General features: G+C 49.0%; 1 protein-coding gene across 8 annotated transcripts in view; it reads right to left on the reverse strand.

The window, feature by feature from the left end:
* Positions 1–12,185: 12,185 nt before the first annotated feature.
* C13H10orf90 (chromosome 13 C10orf90 homolog) overlaps positions 12,186–19,448 on the reverse strand; it is a 266,729-nt gene continuing 259,466 nt past the window's right edge. For all 8 annotated transcript variants that reach the window (XM_058698098.1, XM_058698097.1, XM_058698104.1 and 5 more), the window contains 3 exons: positions 15,845–15,908; positions 12,408–12,507; positions 12,186–12,319 (listed from right to left, as the gene is read on the reverse strand). In XM_058698098.1, coding sequence (XP_058554081.1) covers positions 12,281–12,319; positions 12,408–12,507; positions 15,845–15,908 — 203 coding nt within the window. In that variant the 3' untranslated portion in view covers positions 12,186–12,280. The remainder of the gene's footprint in view (positions 12,320–12,407; positions 12,508–15,844; positions 15,909–19,448) is intronic.

Consider the following 19,448-nt stretch of genomic DNA (forward strand, 5'->3'; position numbering starts at 1 on the left):
TGAGCGTGGGTTCCATCCCACCATCCTGGGATTACAACCTGATCCAAAATCAAGAGTCCGATGCTCAACCAACCGAGCCACCCAGGCACCCCCAGACAGTAATTTTTAAAATTACTTTAAGAATTTGAGAGGTAAATAGTTGTGATTTAGATCTTAAGATAACGTAATTTGTTGTTTTCATCTAATTATAAAGGTAGAAAAATTGGAAAATATAAAAAAAACATAAAAACGTACGAAGGTCACTATTTCCTGGGAGAAGATGAGTTCTGCAACATACTATCAAATCGTTCAGAAAAAATAACATTTAAAGCTTTACATGACGTGTGTGATGCGACAGGTGTATACGTCATGTTATAAATGTGTGTTGTGTGTATAACATGTATGTTATATATGTCATACATGTGAAATACAAATGTTACACAATATATATATATCATGTACAATTATATCTAAATTACATAATTTATGTGTATATACATATTATGCATAATATAAAATATTTTATAGAGAGAGTCACAATTTGTAGTGTGTGTGTGTGTGTGTGTGTGTGTGTGTGCGCGTGTGGAGAGGGAGGGAGGGAGAGAACAATAAAGAAAATGTGGCAAGATGTTAACACAGTTGGTGAGTCTGGGTGAGGGTATGTGAGCACCCTTCGTACTATGCTTGGAATTTACCTATAGTTGTGATTCTATTTTAAAATATAATTTATAGCTTTTGGATAATATACTTTCTGGGTTTTTTCCCCTCTGCGTAAGAACACTGTTTTTCTGCCAATTTAGGGTTCATGTTATTTAGCTTTTTTAGCAGCAGCTTCCTCGCCTCACACTCTACCATAAATATGTTGCCATGACCTCGGTACATCATCTTATGGATGTAAGCAATTTCCTTCCTGTGGAACTTTTAAGTTGTTTCCAATTTTTCACTATTAAAAATAATATTTCAGTAAGTGTCCCTGGACACAAATCTTTAATCACGTCTTTGGTAAACTTCCCTGCTGGGAAGGGCTGCTAACACAAATTGCCAAACGCTGCTGGACGGGTTGCGCTCATCCGCTCGGCCACTGGTCACGCAGGGGCACAGCTCTGTCAGGTGCCAGAAACAGAACCCTGTTCTGAGCAGCTCAGCGGGGAAGCGGGCTCTCCTGTGGGCCTGTGGAGGGTTTCAGGGGCTCCAGACGCAGGAAGCAAAGCCTGGCATTGCGGACCTGCCTGGAGTGTCTCCGTTTTGCAGCCATTTCCCCTGCTTCATCCACTTTCAGCAGGCTGGTGGCTTCTTTGCAAAGCTCTGAGTTCTCACCCTCCTTCCCTTCCACCAAGGGAGACTTTGATTCCCGGGGGCGTCGGCTCTGGCTTCAGACCACGCACTTGAGGGGCTCTCCCCGGTTTAGGCAGGTGGGCTAACGTGTGGTGGGCGCCGTGTGGACAGAGGACAGATGTCCTACAACTGACCGGGACCAGAGAGGCAACGGCCCACACTTCGAACTCACACTGTTCCCTGTGCATTTTACTACAGTTTGCTTTCACTAGTACTCTTCAAAAGAAAAAAGAAAAAATGGAAAATTGGATAGATCGAAATGTTTCATGATTTTAAGTGCATTTATTTGAATGCTTGTGCACGTTTGTTGACCATTTATCTTTCTTCTGTGAAAGGCTTGTTCATGTCCTGCCGCCCTATTTCTACTGAACTCCTTTCTTCCTTCACTGACCTGTATCGAGCCTTTATAAAAGACATTTTCCTTTGTCATAGAGTTCAAGTATCTGTCCCACTTTGCTATTCAGCTTTGTACAGTGTTTAGGGTATCTTTTGACATTCAGCAATTTCTCATTTTTGCGTAATGGAATCTAAGTGGGTTTGCTTTGCTTTGTTTCTTGCTACAGCTCAACATTTCTAGAAATGCTTCCTCCTTTGCTTTCGCTAGAAAGGTTTGCCTTCCGAGTGTTATGGTGTTCCGCACCACCTCTCCTCTCGCTCCACCCACACGGTACCAAGCACAGCACCCCAAGCAGGTGCCCAATCGATATGTGGTTGCTGTTGACGTGAGTGAAGGGTAACGAAAACTCTTTATGCTCTAATGATTTTGAACATTATTTGCAAGGCTGCAGACGGGAATTCAAGAAGCAATGTCCTAAATGGTACCCTCGTGCCTCTCGGAGGATCTGGCAAATTGAATTCAAACCATATGTGGGGGCTGCCTTTCCCAGGACAATATATTGCTCAGAAGGCAGCGGAGATGAGCTCCCTTTCCATGGCCTGGGAGTCCCATAACAGGACCAGATGAAGGTTGAAATCGACATCTTCCTTCTCTCCCTTCAGAGATTTGGAGGATGATGTGTACCTTCTAACGTTAATGATTTCTGAAAATTCATAGAGCTGGAACACAGGGCTCATCTGCGAAGAGTAACACAAGTGCCTTGTTTTAAAGTGGGAAGCGGTGTCCACAAGCCTGAGGCAACAAGCTGACTGTTACCGCAAATCTGTTCATGATGTCTTTAAGCACATACATGGAGACAACAATGAAATCATTGCGCGGGGCCTCCCAATGGCTCCAGGACTTTGGATCTCATTTTAGAAAGTGCCCACGGAAAACAAAACAAAACAAAACAAAACAAAACAAAACAAAACAAAACAAAACACCACATAGTACACATTTCTAAAAACAAACCCGCTCCCACAGCGCCCCTGTGCTTTTTCAATTTGGGGGGGCAATCTCTAGTCTGAAATCTTGCGTTTTTGACAGAATTATTGATTCCGTGTTGACCCCTGGACTACAAGATCATGAACTCTCTTGGTCGTAACAAATCAACATCTGTAGAATTGTCTCTTTCACCAACGTCAAGCGAAAGGGAGCCTGGGTTTTCTAAGTAAAGTGTCCGGAGAAAAACGGATATGATTGCACAGATTAGGTCGTTAATAATGCATTTTTAGATGAAGTTAATATTTTATGGGCTGTTAATAATATATGCGTTTGGGGAAATGCAGATATTCTATAGAAGGAAGAGAAAGTAATAAACTTTGAATCTCACATCTTTGTATCACACTGTAGTTGTGACCTATATTTGATGAAAACTTGTCGTGATTTTGTATTGAGAATAAAGTTTGATGTAACCTGGAAGGTTCAGGATGCAGGTTCGTTTCTGCTTCTGGCTGAGATTGCTGTCGACAGCACCCCTCCCCTCCTTACCCATCATGCACTTCAGTCACAGCACTGAGCACAATTGCCAAAACATGGGCTTTGAGGCATCAAGCTGGGGCACGTGAATGGCACTTACCATGTATATACATAAAAAGTCTTCCTCGCCTCTTAGCATACGATTTACACTTAATGGCAATTCTTGCTTAAAACTGGAAAGGGTCTGTCTCTCCCATTACCTTTGGGTTTGAAGAAGAGATGACTTAGGCGATGTTCGCTTTCCCAGATGGAGCGAGGCACAGAAGGAGGACAAGTAAGGGAAAGCTGGTGAGGCCCAGATGTAATGAAAACCTGGCTGGTGACACTGAGATGAGGACATCCTGACACCCGTGGGTGCCAGGCTCCCTGCCAGTTGCTGAGGAGGAGAAGCAGAGCACGGCTGCTGCCCCCCGGGTGTCCTCGGTCTAGCTGGAACATCACATTATCCCATCATTCTCACGTCAGGAGAAACCTACTTCGTTCCTCCTTATTCTGCAGCACCTGACGTCTCACTGCAAAGGGTGCGAGTATCCACGGCAGTTGTTTTCTGATTTTGTTTCCCTGAAGCTTGGAGCTATCCTGTTCCGTAAGTTAAGTCTGATGGAGCTGAGAACACGCAGTCCCCAAATACGGCGTCCGACCATATTTTAAGCGTATGTTAAGCGGAAGGAATGTGAGAAAAGCAGGTACAGGAAACACTCCCTGACCACCCCGCCCCTTCTCCCTGAAACCGTCGTAAGACCCTGGTGGGAGAGGTGCTTCCCGGGACCCGGAAGAAGGGAGCAGCCTTATCTCAGGGGAGGAAGGACACCAGGAGGATTCTGGGTGGGCAGGTCTTGCTAAGTTTCCCACCCTTTAGTACCCTGAGCTCACACTACCCTTGGTGCCACCATGTTTTCCCATGACAGCGCACTCTCCATCAGAGCTAGGAGAAACACACTCAGGCAACCATTTCTTCAAGCGGTCCTTCCCTGACGACGGCCCCCGTGTCACAGCACATGTATATCAAGTAAATGAGCCTGCTTGTCTCCCGTGAATCCGTTCGTATCGGTTTCCAGGCCCAGCCAAGGGACCCCAAGAGGGTGGAGGACAAAATTTTCCCCCAGAGGGCACGAGTCTCTTCGGTGTCAGTGAAACGACGTACAACATTAGCGAGACTTCATCCGAAAGCACGTCTTTGCTCCTTGGTGCATTCACACACGTGCGGCACGGGCAGCATAGAGGCTTGGGGTGGTTCTGGAAGGCGACAGGTATGGTTTCCACCTCAGCCCCAACCACCCACCCTCCCCGGGACCGTGCTCCCTCACACCGAACGGAGCTTAGTCCGTGGGTCCCGGCACACTGGCGTGCTTCTCCCAGTACAGAGAGCGGCTCCGAGACAGGAGCGGCAGGAGGAGAGTCACCAGCATTTGGGGATGCTCACCTTTCTGCTCTGAGCACCTGCCCTGCAGGAGGACCAGATGGGAGATGGGATCCACGATCCCTTGCCTCGCAAAGTACAGCCTTCTCTCTGTGCTGAGTGGGACTCTGGGATTATAAAAGAGCATCCGGTCCCCCAAACAGGCCAGTTTCTTCATCTGATGAAACAGTCGATCTGTTTCAGAGCTGCAGGAAACCGACCTTCACCGAGACAGGTTAGTCTGCCTCAAGGTGGTACCGAAGGGCTTTTCTCAAGAGTGATCCTGACGTGACAATATTCCATTCTTATCTGACCTAGAAGCTCTTTCTTCTCCTTACACCCACACGCTGCAGCCCTAGCTCCCATTAAGAGGAAGCCGGTCCAGAGCCTATCTACCTCCTACTTCCTAGGGCTATTCTGAGGGTAAAGAATGTGAAATGGGCAGGATTTGCAAATGGGTAGATTTTTTTTGCCTCGGGAAGAAGAAAAGACAGGGGGAGCTCAGAAAATGAAAAGAGACCACTGAACAGCTTGGAATCGTAAAGCCCGCTCTCTGAACCTCTCTCATGAGACAATGGTCTTGAAGCCACGCTTTGTGGGGGAGAAGGAAGTAACTTTCTAAATTCCTCGAGTCTCACGAGCACATTCAGTACTCTGCCTAAGGGACTAGATCCCGCAGATTATGTGCCAGGGACAGAGAGAATCCAGGATATGAAATCCACTTCCTCTAGGTTAGACAGAGGAAGGGTTTTCATTTGCTTCTCCGCTATGTTTCCGGGCCTGTCCAGGAGGCATGCAGGAAGTGTGAGGAAGTCCTGCTATCCTGTGCCTGAGAACAGGAAAGCAGAGCCCAGGCAGCAGGGAGAACCAGCAGACTCAAGTTCAGAGAGCGCACCTGCTGTAGACCCGGGTAGCTGGTGCCAGCAGCGTGGGCAAGGAATGGTGTGGCTGCAGAGGACGGCAAGGGTCCCGTCTTCGTCTACTCGGGCTGCCACAAATACCACGGGCTGGGAGCCTTACACAACAGAAACGCTGCACAGTCCGGAGGCTGGGAAGTCTAAGATTGAGGGGCCAACAAGCCATGTTTCATTCTGAGGTCTCTGCTCCTGGCTTAGAGGCAGCCACCTCCTGGTTGTGTGCTCAAGTGACCTCTTTGTGCACTTTGGGGGATGGAGTGCAAGCTTTCTGGCGTCTCTTCTTACAAGGACGCTAACCCTGCTGGATCGGGGGCCCATCCTCATGACTTCGCTTAGCTCTAATTACTTCCTTAGGTGCTCTATCTACAAATGCAGCCACACAGGAGGTTAGGGCTTCAACATGTGAATCTGGGGGAACACAAACATTCAGTCCGTAACAGGTCCTTTGCGGTCTGAGGACCCGGGAAGCTGATCTGAGACTGGGTCTTACTGCTCCCAGAGCTTGTCTCATGTGCATAGATGAGACATGAGATACACAGATCGATAAACTTCCGTTTGTCTTTCTCTTATTGTCTTACAAGCCTTAGATGAGAACCTAGGACAGAGTGAGGGAAATCTCTCCTCCCCTACAACATAAAGCACACGGCACGTGTGTGCCATGTGGTTAGCACTCAGAAGAAAAACATTCCAAGCCATTATTTTTAGAGACATTTGAACTGGGTCCCACGCTCAGCAGGTTTCTATCCAGGTTTCCTTCTGTTCGGAGGCTGCTCATGACCGACCAATCAGAAACCGCTTCGTGTGCCGGGGGGCTGGGAAGTGGGGGAAATCTCACCCAGCCGCTGAGGATTAGGGCTGAAACACCCCACTCTGAAACAAAGACTTCATCACGTTTCACAGCTCTGAATCAGTTCCGCCATCTAGAAGTCCCGAGGCCCACACATCCCGGTTTCATCTACGCAAAAATATTTGTTATCAATTGGAGAGGCACAGGCTCAGCTTTGCTAACGAAACGTCACGGGCTACCAAAATCCCAGCAAGCTATCCTGAAGCATTTTGTCATTTTGATTTCACAAACGCTCCGGCTGAGAGAGCAACACTTGGAATTATAATTACGTCAGCATAGAATAATTAAACCCGCCTAACCAGCCTTCACCGTATACTTTTCAACAAAAACAAGCACAAAACTTCTCTACAGGCACTCAATAGATTTCAGCGTTCAGGACAGATTTGGCAACACGGAATCGTTCAGTGGACCATCGCCGCACATTCCTTCGGTATCCGTGTAATAACATCAGTCACAAGGAACCACAGTGGATATGACACATACTGTGGTTTTATTTCCTTATAAATCGGCAGCAGTGAAAAGATTTATAATTTCCCTCTCACTGACATCAGTGGGCAAGGAGGCAGGCAGCCTCGTTGGCTTTGATGAAAGGGTATTACACATCGTATGTACTTAACATGGGTGACGGTTGTAATATCTTTTCCCTGATGTCAGTTACAGCTGCTGTCCCATTTCAGGCAGGTCAGGAAAGCCCAGACACCCAGCAAAGGAAGCGTGCTCTGAAAGTCATCAACAGGATGCTTTTTTCCCCTATGTCTTTTACTCTTGGTGCCGTTTCATAAAAAAAAAAAAAAAAAAAAAAAAAAAAAAAAGAAACGCATGACGGTTTTTCTCAGCTGCAGTTTGGACCATAAACTTCGCTCTCTTCCATTGTAGGCTTGGGTGAGACTAAGCCAGCATTTTTGAAGATCCCAGAGGCAAGAAGGGGCTCTCTCTCTCCCCGCCCCGCCTCCTCCGAGCTCCCGATGTGCTGAGATCTGAGAGAAAGGCCACGGTTAGGCTGCAGCCTGGCAGGTGACAGCAGCATCCAGAATGTGGACGTGAAAACCTTCTGAGGGAAGCGAGAAAAAAAAATGGCCCTTTTTCAACGCCTCCCCCTCTAAGACCCACACCCCAGACAACTGCCTCAGACAGTCTCTTGGGGTCTCAGGATCAGAACTGTGCCTGAGGCAGCCGACTGGCTCGAAAAAAAAAAAAAACAACCCTTGATTCTAGGGGAGACTTGCCAAAGTTGTTGCTAGGTTCCATGTGGAGAAAACATTTGCGTGAAGGAGCCCGCCGCTCCCGGACGAGCAGCCCGACGGCGAGGAGAAAGGAGGGGGGCCCCCGTGGAATCCCGGGGAATTTTCGGACAGCCTGGCTCTCCCGATGAGCAGGGAGACGTCCTGGCAGCCCGGGACAGACAGAGAAGGAGAAAAATCTGGACGGATTGCCAGAGTGTTTCAGTCCTTGGTGCGCTTCCCAAAGGCTCCCGTTCAGAGAGACACCGCGGGCAACTCTCAAGCAACCGCGCAAGTGCGCGCAACATACAAGGGCTGCTGATAGACTCGTTTGAGTCACTTCACAGATCATTTCCTTTGCTTTTAAACGGGCACGCCAACGCTCCCACACGAAGCCACCGTGAGTCACTTGTGCGCCGCGTTCTCACGTCCTTGACCCACGACGCCTGTGTCCCCGCCGCCGGGCACCTTCCTGCTCATCTGGTCCTTCTGCATCCGACCTGCCTCCTACGCAGACCGTTGGTCATTTGATACAGTCGGAGACCGGGTCCGCTGCCTGCGATTTTTACCCCTAGCGTCGAAATTGGAGAACTGCCTGAGGAATGGGGTTTTCAACCGCTCTTCAGCAACTGGCGTTTCACAAATAGTTCTTGCAAAGAGCCTCGTTTCATCTGAGCAAGCATTTGCTGACTCACTCGGGGAGCACACAGCTTCCAGGAAGTTTGGTTGGCAATAGATGCTGGCTAAAAAAACCAAGGCAATTGTTTTTCCATTATTCCATTACCAGCTGGCAGAGAGGATAAATACCGAAATAGGAATTTCTCCTTCGACATGAAGTCATGGAGACCACAGTGAGACGGGCTGGTCCTGTTACCGTTTGTCCCTCTCAAGTTATTTCCAATGCAGCTTGGTTCGAGCTCATGGATATCGGCTACGAGTCTTCAGCTCCTGCTCCCTGCTGTAGCACTGGAAAGCAGTTCCACGCCAGAACCCAAAGTACGCTCAGCGGTAGAGACATCAGCTCCAGGGGCACCTGGGTGGCTTACTCGGTTGAGCGTCCAATGTTGGCTCAGGTCATGATCTCCCGGTTCGTGAGTTCGAGCCCCAGCTCGGAGCCTGGAGCCTGCTTCAGATTCTGTGTCTCCCTCTCTCTCTGGCCCTCCCCTGCCTGCACTCACTCTCTCTCTCTCTCCAAAAAATAAATAAATAAACATTAAAAAAAAAAGAGAAAGAAATCAGCTCCAGAACAGATTGGATCACTGAAGATACAAAGGTAGATGCTACTTAGAATTTCAAAATCATTAAAGTCTTTCCTGAGGTCTGATTTTAATAAGAGAACCCAGAAAGTGAGCAACCCATTCTGAGAGAAATGTAAGGGATGGCTATTATGATTCAAGCCTTTACGTCCATATTTATTATAACATGATTGTGTTTCCATTATAACCTTATTAGAACAGAAAGGAAATGCTGGATATCTGAAATTTACTCATCAGCTTTACAAGACAAACAAAAACAAAAGGAAAAAAAAATTCAGTTCAGCAGAAACCGGGACATTTTTATGTAGCCTTGTCCTGAGCTGGCTGTCCAGAGAAAAGATCAGCTCCAGCCAGACATTACAAATTCCTCAGCATTACCCAGAACTCCACCTCAGGCTGCTTAGTTAAGAAGTGTCCTCAGAAATACCTCATTCAATGGCATTCGATCCCAAGTTGACTTTTACTTATTGTGTGTATGTATGTATGTATGTATGTATGTGTGTGTGTGTGTATTTATATACATTATATGTTTAAATATATACATACATATTTAAGTTTATTTATTTTGAGAGAGAGAGAGAGAGAGAGAGAGAGAGAGAGAGAGAGAGAGAGAACAAGCAGGGGAGGGGCAGAGAGAGAGAGAGGGAGACAGAATCCCAAGCAGGCTCTGCACCATCAGCTCAGAGTCAGAGGTGGGGCTCAAGCTTACAAACGCAAGATCATAACCTGAGCCCAAGTCAAGAGCTGGACACTTAACCGACTGAGACTCCCAGGTGCCCCAAACTTACTGTTTACATTTTAAGACTTGGCATCTGGTTTGCAGAGGGGGTAAGCTCTCCATGGGCAACTTTTGGAAGGTGGATCCATCTAGGAACTCTGAGATACTTGGTTGTTAGGTGACATAAACCCAGTTCTTAGAAAGTGTCGGAGAACAGTCTAGAAGTGGTTGGACCCTGAATTTAAATTTTTGGCTAGGAAAAGCTTTGGAGACTCTCTGAAGATATTAAAGGAAAACAAGAAAAGGTGCAGCAGGATCTTCACCTGAGAAAGACTGTCCTGAACTAATGTAGATTTGACCTAAACTATTTAAAAGAGCACTAAATGTGAATAGAAATTCAGTGTACCATCTTGGAAGTTCAAGGAAGCCGGAATTAACCTCAAGGGTAAGCATCAACCACACTGTTGAAATTGTTTCTAAGGGGGAGAAGAGCTTGAGAGGAAAAGTAAGCTTGCAAAGCATCCTCTTTGTAGGACTGACTGTTGCTGCGGCAACCCACAAAGTTAACGGTCTTTCCCACACACCTTAGCGCCAAGCTGAGGCATGATGGGAAAGAACAACTCACGGCCCCTGCGCCCAAGGTCTCCACTTCTGCATCCACGTGACAGGACACACTCGGGGTATGCTTGCTTCGGGTCGGGCACGCTTCGCTGCCGAGCACCTTATTCCCATGGATGACTCCGTTCCCATAACGACCGCGAGGAGGTGAAGTTTTCTCCGTTTTATAGGTGAGGAAACTGAGGCTGGGCCAAGGAATGTGCTGGGCCAGCGTTCGCCTCTGTCCTCTTGCCCTCGCAAAGCTGCCCTTCTTGCCTGCTCCGTTGAAGTGAATCTGGGCCCTGTGTTTTCCCTCCGCTCACGGGCACAACGCTAAGCTTTGTAGGTAAAGGAGACTGAGACACTGTGGGAGAGAAGGGTGCCGCCTTCTAGGCCTGGGGCAGTTTGCTCAGCGGGCTCCTGCGGGTCAGGCTGCGGCTGCTTCCCCAGCACCCCCCCCCCCCCCCCCCGCCCCATGCAGTACCAGAGCAAAGTAACATGGCTCTCTGTGCACCTTGGAGATCCGGCTTCTGGAAAGTTCCAGAGGGAGGATTTTCAACCAGATCCATCGGCAGGGGCATCGCAGGAATGCCTGTCACCTGCGGAGCCGCAATCATCCCTCTGCATCCTATCTGCTCCTTCCAGGACACTGTCACTGCCACCTGCACACTTCCGAGTTCCCTTGACGTCTCACTCACCAATCCCTTGTTACTCCAGTCCCGTTATGGTAAACAGTTGTGGATATCATGCTTCCCCGTCTGAGTTGCCGTGTGGTTTCTCTCTCCTGACTGGATCCAGACCGACACCCTTGCCTAAGGGCACAGACCGGGAGGCAGTGCAGCCAAGACCTGAATCTGGAGTCTTCTTCTGACCGTGTTGTTCGATCGTCTCCGGCTGGTGGCTCCTGATACAATGCCCCCAAAGGACAAAGCACCAATTCATCCCGGAGGGCAGGGCAGAGGGGAAGGTGTCAGGAGAGAATCTGGAGTTTTTAAGCAGTTTTCTGGCAGATACAGAAATGAAAGGCGTTCCAGAAAAAGGGATGGTCTATGCAGTATTGGAGGAAGGATGGGGACAGGGGTGCCGGCAGGGCCTGGCTTCTCCCAAGCCTGCTCTCTGGGGACGACCTTCCTCCCCCGGGCATCAGGAAGCACGGGGCTCCTGACCTGGGTGCTGGGGCAGTAAGAGGAGCAGGTCAGAGGCCATTTCTCACCGAGTGTCATCCGTAGAGGCTGCTTGGTTCATAAAGCGGAATACATAACAGCGATACTTTAATTTTTGTAATAACTGCATTTATTTCCATTTTTGATAAAAACTAGTTAGGTTCTTAACTCCCCAAACACACATTTATAAATACTGAACAATGTCAACTGTTGGAAGGACAGACGGCAGAGCTGGAGCCATCGGGCCATTTTTGGCGACCCGGCCGGCTTTTGTTTGGGGAGGAGGGGGCTTTGTGGTGAACACTGAGGTCACCTATAATTTTTTTCCCACCAATTCTGCTCTCCTGGCTTCTGTGGAAATAGAGTCTTTTTCTAGAGGAGCACTCAGAGCGGGGTGGGGTAGTGAGGGTGCCCTGGCCACCCCAGGTCACAGAGGAACAGGCTGCGTGCACCCTGGCCTCTGGCAGAGTGCCCACTACCTTCCAAGGTCAGCTCCTAGCATTCTGTGGCCCACACAGCCAGGGAATTTTGAAGAATAACGGGTGCTAACCTGGAGTTTGCAGAACTGGCAAAACTTGGGATTGATACTTAAAAAGTGATAGATTTAGGTCCCAAAATTTGATTAAAAAAAAAAAAAACCAATAACCCCCCAGGATCTAGGCCCATGTGAACGGATAAGGCCTTCCCCCCCGGTGGGATTTGGCTGAAACTCCAAATCTAAAAGTAAGTTCCAAAGTGGAAAAATGAAGGGACTGTGTCTAGAGGTTTGCATCCCACCGGTCATCCCTCTAGAGTCTGGGGACCCATTTCCTCAAGGGTTACTGTTCTTGTGTGGTTTGGGTAAGCAACTCAGGAAGCTAGGTTTTCCTTTCTGAAAAAAAAATCCAAAATAAAATAAGTTTTCATTTCATGAAGATGATGCTACGTTTAATGGTTGATCCAGCGTTTGAAGTCATCTCGGGTCCAGGTAGGGGGTCAGCAGGGCGGCCTGTGTTTAGACCGCGTTCCTTTGAAGCAGCTGGTCCAGTAATTGCTAGGGAAGCAGGAGACAAACATGTTAAGTTCAGGTTCAGCATCTGTGAGCCACGCACACATCACACCTGCTGGGGCCAGGCCATTACCTTTTTGAAGACTTCAGCACGGAGTCTGTTACTCTGTAACATCACTCTTTTCTTTTGTTCTTCTTTTTTCCTTTTAACTTCCGGCAAGTTATTATAGATTCTGAAACAGATTCAGAAAACGTGTGGAATGGTAGCAAGACGACGTGTGCCTGTGGGGGAGCTGTGTCCTGTCTTGTCGGCAGGCTCTCCCTCTACAAAGAGGAGCCCAGCTGCAGAGGGGCCGTCTCGGAGCTGGGAGGCGCCCGGACCCAGCACTGCCCTACCGACTCTGTCTCCAGAACAGGCGGTGGAACGGTGGAAGCTGGGACATCACCAGTGGGCAGCGCCCCCCCCCCCCCCCGACCCGGGGTCAAAGCTGAGAAGCCAGCTGTGGGAGTGACTGTCCCTTCTTTGCCACCTCCCCCTCCTACTGTCTAAGACATGCTTGTTTAAAGCGAGAGATTCCAAACCTACTGCTTTGCCCCTCCGTGTAAACTTGCCCCAGGTACCATTTTCCTACAATTTATTTTTACCTTCCTGTGACTTAGAAACAGAGCGCTGAATACATGGAAGTAATAGGAATTGTGCTGGAATAACACACACACAAATGTGTATTTACCCCTTAACCTGATGCCTTCCTAATCAAACTGCTTCCAAATACGTCTCAGGCATACGTATTATGCTCTTGTCCTGGTGTAAAATGAGGAGTTTTCAAGGGAAGTGGGGCCCAAGAGACCTTCTTCTGGACCCTTCTTTCCTACCTCCTAACAGGAGCTGTTTGCATACTGACACCAAACAATATTTCTGCGAGAATCCACAGACACAGTAGAGCGGCTGCGCCTGGGCTTTTGGGTTTTGCTAGATACATGGCACGTGGATCAACACCTTTTTGTCATGTTCTTTCATGTCTGAAAGCCAGACAAAATTTGTTTAATCGGTTCCACTGTTAAAATAGTAATTAACGAAGTATAAAAATATTAATGATGACAAAATTAGCAGGTGACATTATCTTGGTTTCTGAGCACCGGGCTGACCACCTGACGTGAATGTTCTCAATCGTCACAACAGTCGAGAGAGGCACGCAGTGTCCTGCTTCCATGGGAATGAAGAACCCGAGCCCCAGCGAGGCCGGGAGACTCATGTAAAGTCCGTCAGCTAGAGGATGGGCTGGGCTTCGAACCTTGGTCTGTCCATCTCTACACAGCACTGTCCCCCGACCAGGTAGCAGAAAACGTCTGGGAAAAGCTTATGCCGTTGACTCGGTTTGAAGGAATAAATGAACACACGGTTGCCATATCCAGGAACTATTCTAGAAAGGGCCAGGGAGAGGACTGTAAGGAATCAGTAGGCAAGCTGAATGTCCCAAAGTTCCATGGTGGAAATCCCTTCAGATGCACAGAAACCGTCTTCCTGACACCAACCATCTGAATCATGTGGGCAGTTTCAGGTAAAAATTCCGGGTCTCACTCCTAGGGGCCTGGATGCAGTATTTTGTTAAAAGGATTTTCTAAATAACCTACGGTATATCCATACGATGTACCACATGGCAGATATTTAAGTGAATGAGGAAAATCATCCATAACTGTATCTTTTGACATAGAAAGACCCCGCAGACATAAAGTGAAAAAAGGCTATGGAAAAAATATATATAATATGATGCCCTTTTATGGTTAAAAATTGGACAATTGTAGGGGCGCCTGGGTGGCTCGGTCAGTTAAGCGTCCGACTTCGGCTCGGGTCACGATCTCGCGGTTTGTGAGTTCCAGCCCCACGTCGGGCTCTGGGCGGACGGCTCGGAGCCTGGAGCCTGCTTGGGATTCTGGGTCTCCCCCTCTCTCTGCCCCTCCCCCACTTGTGCTCTGTCTCTATCAAAAATAAATAAAATGTAAAAAAAAATTTAAAAAAATGGATAATTGTAGATGTAGAAGTAAAAGTCTATTTTCAGGCACAGAAAGGACACACAGACAGCTGATAAGCGTGGGTCTCTGAAGAAAGGCCTGGGTGCAGGGACGTGGTGTGGGGGGAAGACAGTTGGTCATGGGGGACTGTAGCTTTATCTCCACTGTTTTGAGTTTTTAAGATAAAAACTACTAACAAAGAAAACAAAAGAAAAGAAAGCTCTGGTGCGACTGAGGACTGAGGGCCAGGGTCAAAGCCCATTCAGGGCACAGAGTGAAAACCCCAGCACTGACTCCTTCCAGGGGAGGCACCTTAACCTGGCTTGTGTGTCCTCTCTGAACCTCAGTTTCCTCTTTAGTAAAACGATAGGACGATCCTGTCCACCATGAGTGCTGCCTTGAGCTCTATCATTTTAATTGCAAGGCTCCATAATAGCAGTTTTGGGTTTGGAGACTGGGAGGGAGAGAGTTGGCTGAATTTTTTCACTGAGTTGAAAAAGGAATACTTTTGGCCTGAGGTATACACAACCCTACACTTCTAAAACGGCAAGTCTGAAAACCCAGTGGCCCTATAAACCCCCAGCTAGAAGGCGGTGAACCAGGTTGCTAATGGGATGGCCCCCTTTCTCCTCCCTTGCACTTTTTCACTCACAAAGGGGTTCCCTGCAGATGACCGAAGTTGGCTAATTATCACAGAAGTGATACAATCATGGTAAAAGCAGAAATGCTGTGCCTGGGCCGTGGAGAAACATATTCTTCCTATTTCCGTAGTTTCTCTCAGCACACTATCAGTTTGGTTTAATTATTACAGCTCCTCCCAGCGCTAGATACTTTATGATAAACTGATGACATTTTACTGGCACGGCAGTAAAATGGCCAACACTTGGCCAACACTGCTGAGTTATAACATTTTGGTGACGAGGCCGGGGCTCAGAAAGAATGGCCCCCTTTGTGTGCAGCAGGTGGGTGGGAATTAGTAGGGGTCTAGGGCAGCAACCAGCCACACAGAACAAGGAGAGCTAGCTTGTGGACGGCGAGCCCTCCAAGACCGCCGGGGATGGAACAGCGGGAACGCCCAGCGCGTGGCCCTCTGTGGCTTTGCGGGCTCCCACACGCCAGTGGCCTCCAAGTTTGGACTCTCTTCGGCAGGCTCCGCCACCGTCCAGGCCCTCAGGAGAAAAACCACCTCTGTCCTCCTCCCGAAATTACCTTCAAAGGTGCACCGCGACCGACGGCTCCTGCCCACAGAGACGATGAGAGCGTGCAGAAGCGCTCCCATTACGAGCCTGGGGATCTCTCAGAGACCAGTTACCGGATCAGTTCAGAAGCCAAGACCCACCGCTTGCCCAAGGCTTTTCCAAGAACGGCATTAATGTTCCGAGGTGCGATTGGACAGACGCACTTCTTTCAGCCAGCTTCTCAAATTCACGGCCAAGAAGACCTCAGACCGTAGAGGCAGAGCTGACAACAATGGCCGCTCTGGACGGCACTTGGATGCGTCGGCCCCCCCGTCCGCCATCTTCCCCCACAACTTCTTGACCTCCAACCACCACCAAGTACCTTTTAGATCGCAGGTGCATCTCCTTCTCCGAAATGTACCTTTCTTTGGGTTTGAACAAGTTATCTGGAAAGAAACAGAAAGATTAATTTCAGAAGCTATGGCTATTGCACATTTCTAGAGAAACGTTACAGTGGGCCCAGGACACACTTGGTTATTGAGCCTCAGTCTAAGCCCCCACCTGTCACAAACACGGCAGGGTTCAGTGGACACTCACATACCATAAACGGACTGAAACTGACAACCAGCAGGTTGGTCTTGATGACAGTTAAACGCGGGCGTGAAGTACAAGGTCAGCGTCTAACATACCTTGTAGACAGTGACTCCTTTGTGTGCTTCATCTAGCAACATTCCTAGGTTGCGGGGGGCAGTGCTACGGTGGCCCCAAAATGTGCCTCAGGGTCACCTTGGGTACGGGTGTCTGGTCATTTCACCCACAAAAGATCTCCACACTAGGTTTTTGGTACCTCTGAGGACAAGGAAGTCTCCCAGCTATCGCTAGAGCATTTTGAGAGCAGGGGTTGATACTCATAAGTGGGCCCCCCCCCAGGGACATTCAGCCTCTGAATCCATTCTCACGGCGGGAATACCCCTTTTCAGAGTCGGAAAGGCAACGGACAACAACATAGTAGGAACGCCTGTCTAGGGTCCTTTGAGAAAGTGCACAGTGACTGAAAATCACTATGAGTCTGGAATGTTTTCAGTGTAAATACATATTACTAATTACAATGAGGTTTGTAGATTAAAAGTGGTACGTATTTATTTAACAGTTTATTTATTTTGAGAGAGAGAGAGCGCGTGCGCACGCAGGAGGGGCAGAAGGGAGATCCCCAAGCAGGCTCTGCACTGTCAGCACACAGCCCAACGCAAGGCTCGAACTCACAAACCATGAGATCGTGACCCGAGCGGAAAGCAAGAGTTGGACGCTTAACCGACTGAGCCACCCAGGTGCCCCAAATTAGTACGTATGTTTTCTTTTTTTTTTTTAAATTTATTTTTGGGACAGAGAGAGACAGAGCATGAACGGGGGAGGGGCAGAGAGAGAGGGAGACACAGAATCGGAAACAGGCTCCAGGCTCCAAGCCATCAGCCCAGAGCCTGACGCGGGGCTCGAACTCACGGACCGTGAGATCGTGACCTGGCTGAAGTCGGACGCTTAACCGACTGCGCCACCCAGGCGCCCCAGTACGTATGTTTTCAAAACAGTGTATATGTACCTTTTTGCAATAACTTAAATCCCCACGATGCTCTCCACCCTATGGATTAACCAAGAGTCGGTCACGCAAAAATACTCTTGGGGTACGTGTTACATGGAGTTACAGCTGAGAAGCTGCCATGCTTTCTGAAACACCTAGACAGTGACCAGTTTACCCCTTCCATTGAGCAAAGCAGGCACACGACGCAGCATCCTAGCTAAGTGTCACAGAGTTGAAAGGGGCTCCTTGGGATCCCCAGCAAAGACCCCATGTGTCTCTATTAATCTCCACGTGGATCTATCCCCTCACTCAGTAGAGCCACGCAAGACTTCTCGGGCTTACAGAATTTTCCATGAATATACACGAAGGGGGGTGGGTAAAGAGAGGGATGCTAACAAATTTGTCCCCTCTGGAGAAAGAAAACACTGGTACTGATTGACAAGTTGGAAACAACACAGTGGCTGAGCTTGTAGTCTGTCTGGTTACTCAATGCAAAAGAAAAAATGGCACCCTTGCTAAACTTCAAAGGGAAGACTCAGAGAAGAAATACGAGGGGGGTCAAAACAATCAGAAGAATGTTCCCAGCTAGAGGGAAATGTCCCCAGTGTTTGGAAAGGTATGAGAAAGGAGCAGCCAACATCACCGCGAAGATCTCCAGGGTGCCTCCCAGCAGCCCACACCTGGCCTTCGCTCCAGGTAGGACCAGGCCAGAGTGGAGAGCCTCAGACACAACCTAATCACTTTCCCAAGGAAATGGGGTGGCACCTCAAGGTGGGCACTTATGCGCTTGGGTGAGCACTTGTATGACTGGTTGAAGACCCCCACTCAGGCGAGGAGAAGGAACCTCTACAAAAAATTAGACTCAAACCTGGATTAGCACTCGCTCAGGAGCCGCTCAAGAGTAGAGGGAAGTCAACCCAGACAGACAGACAGACAGACAGACAGTGTTCCAAGGGAATACGAATACAAATTGGAGTTGTGACTTTTTTTTTTCACAATCTTAATCCAATTGTACGCCGTCTCCTCTGGGAAATCAGATTTTTTTTTTTTTTTAAGTTTGTTTCTTTAGAGCACCTGATACCACAATGGAGCTTTGGTTTTGTTTCCAAGAGGAAACAAAAGCAAATGCGAGCTCCTTGGCACCTCCACTGTTTTGTTTTCTGAACTCTTCGTGGCCTGCTGTGCCTCAGCGGAAATTTGAATTCGGGGCCCAGCAGCCCCGTTAGGTACAAAAAACAAGCAGGGCTCCGTCCAAGAGGGCGCGCCCCAGCTGGTGGGCTCCACCCACGCTTTGGGAAAGTGTCTGCTCCTCGGCTGCTGACTTGAGTTTTCCTAACAGCACCAAACACATCGGATGAACGGTGAGACCTTTTGTTCTGCTGGGGAGGGAAGAGAGAGGCGGCAGGTCTATGCCCCTGGAGGAAGTTGTGTGAAATAAAACAAGGGTGTCGCTAATGGCTCCCAACCTCACGGGGGCGAACAGAGCCCGGCCTGGCACTTTGAGAGCCGTGTGTCACATCCGAGGGGTCCACGTTGTGATTTATAGCAGGACCGCTAGGGTTCACTGGACGCCTTCCTACCTGATCTCCCCTGACCTGCACACCAACCCTGTGACATGCGCGTGATTTCTTTGTGCTTTAGCGTCCAGGTAATCGGACTTCAAAGAGCTGGGTTTCAGCCCAAATCAGTCCAGCCCCGTCCACACAGGCTCTTGACCTCAGAACACTGCTGCCAATTTGTACTGCAGAATCCATATTTTGGGGCATCCTGATGAGTGCCAGCTGCCTTCCCATGAGATGCACCCAAACTTTGTTTCTCTTATCCTCCTTCCTCCTACATCTAATGAGCAACTCCTACGTCACCAGGGGAGGCTCAGAAGAAAACAAAAGTAGGTAGGATCCTGCCACCATGAATTTCATTTGTGGAGGGGGGAGGCCAGATAATTTACAAACTGGCCACAAAGAATCAGGCAAGTGCTCTGATGGCCGCATGGTAGAGGGGGGCCGGGGCGGTCGGGAGGGCCCCTCGGGGGAGGAGGTATTTAAACCACAACCCAAATGACCACAAGACCAGCAGTGGGGAGGCCTGGTGGGAACCAACGAGGGAGGCAGGAGGGCATGAGGCGCGAGGTGATGTCAGGCCAGTGGCTGGCCCAAGGTCAAAGACAGCAACATTCTCCCCCCAGGTCACCCCTGACAACCACCAGGGGGCTTTGACCACGATCCCCGCGCGTGGGCATTGGAAACATGAACCCCAAGCTCCAGATGATGCTAACGTGCACACAAACTGGGAGGCATCCGTACTATGCTCTGCAGGCCTGTTTTTAGGAGCTTTTTGTCCACAGTGAGAGAGACAGAGAGCCACGTGGGGTTCACACAGGAGATCCGACGTGTGTTGTTAGGAGACGACC

This window comes from Neofelis nebulosa, chromosome 13 (genome assembly GCF_028018385.1).
Source record: "Neofelis nebulosa isolate mNeoNeb1 chromosome 13, mNeoNeb1.pri, whole genome shotgun sequence".
In the NCBI taxonomy this organism is placed as follows: Eukaryota; Metazoa; Chordata; class Mammalia; order Carnivora; family Felidae; genus Neofelis; species Neofelis nebulosa.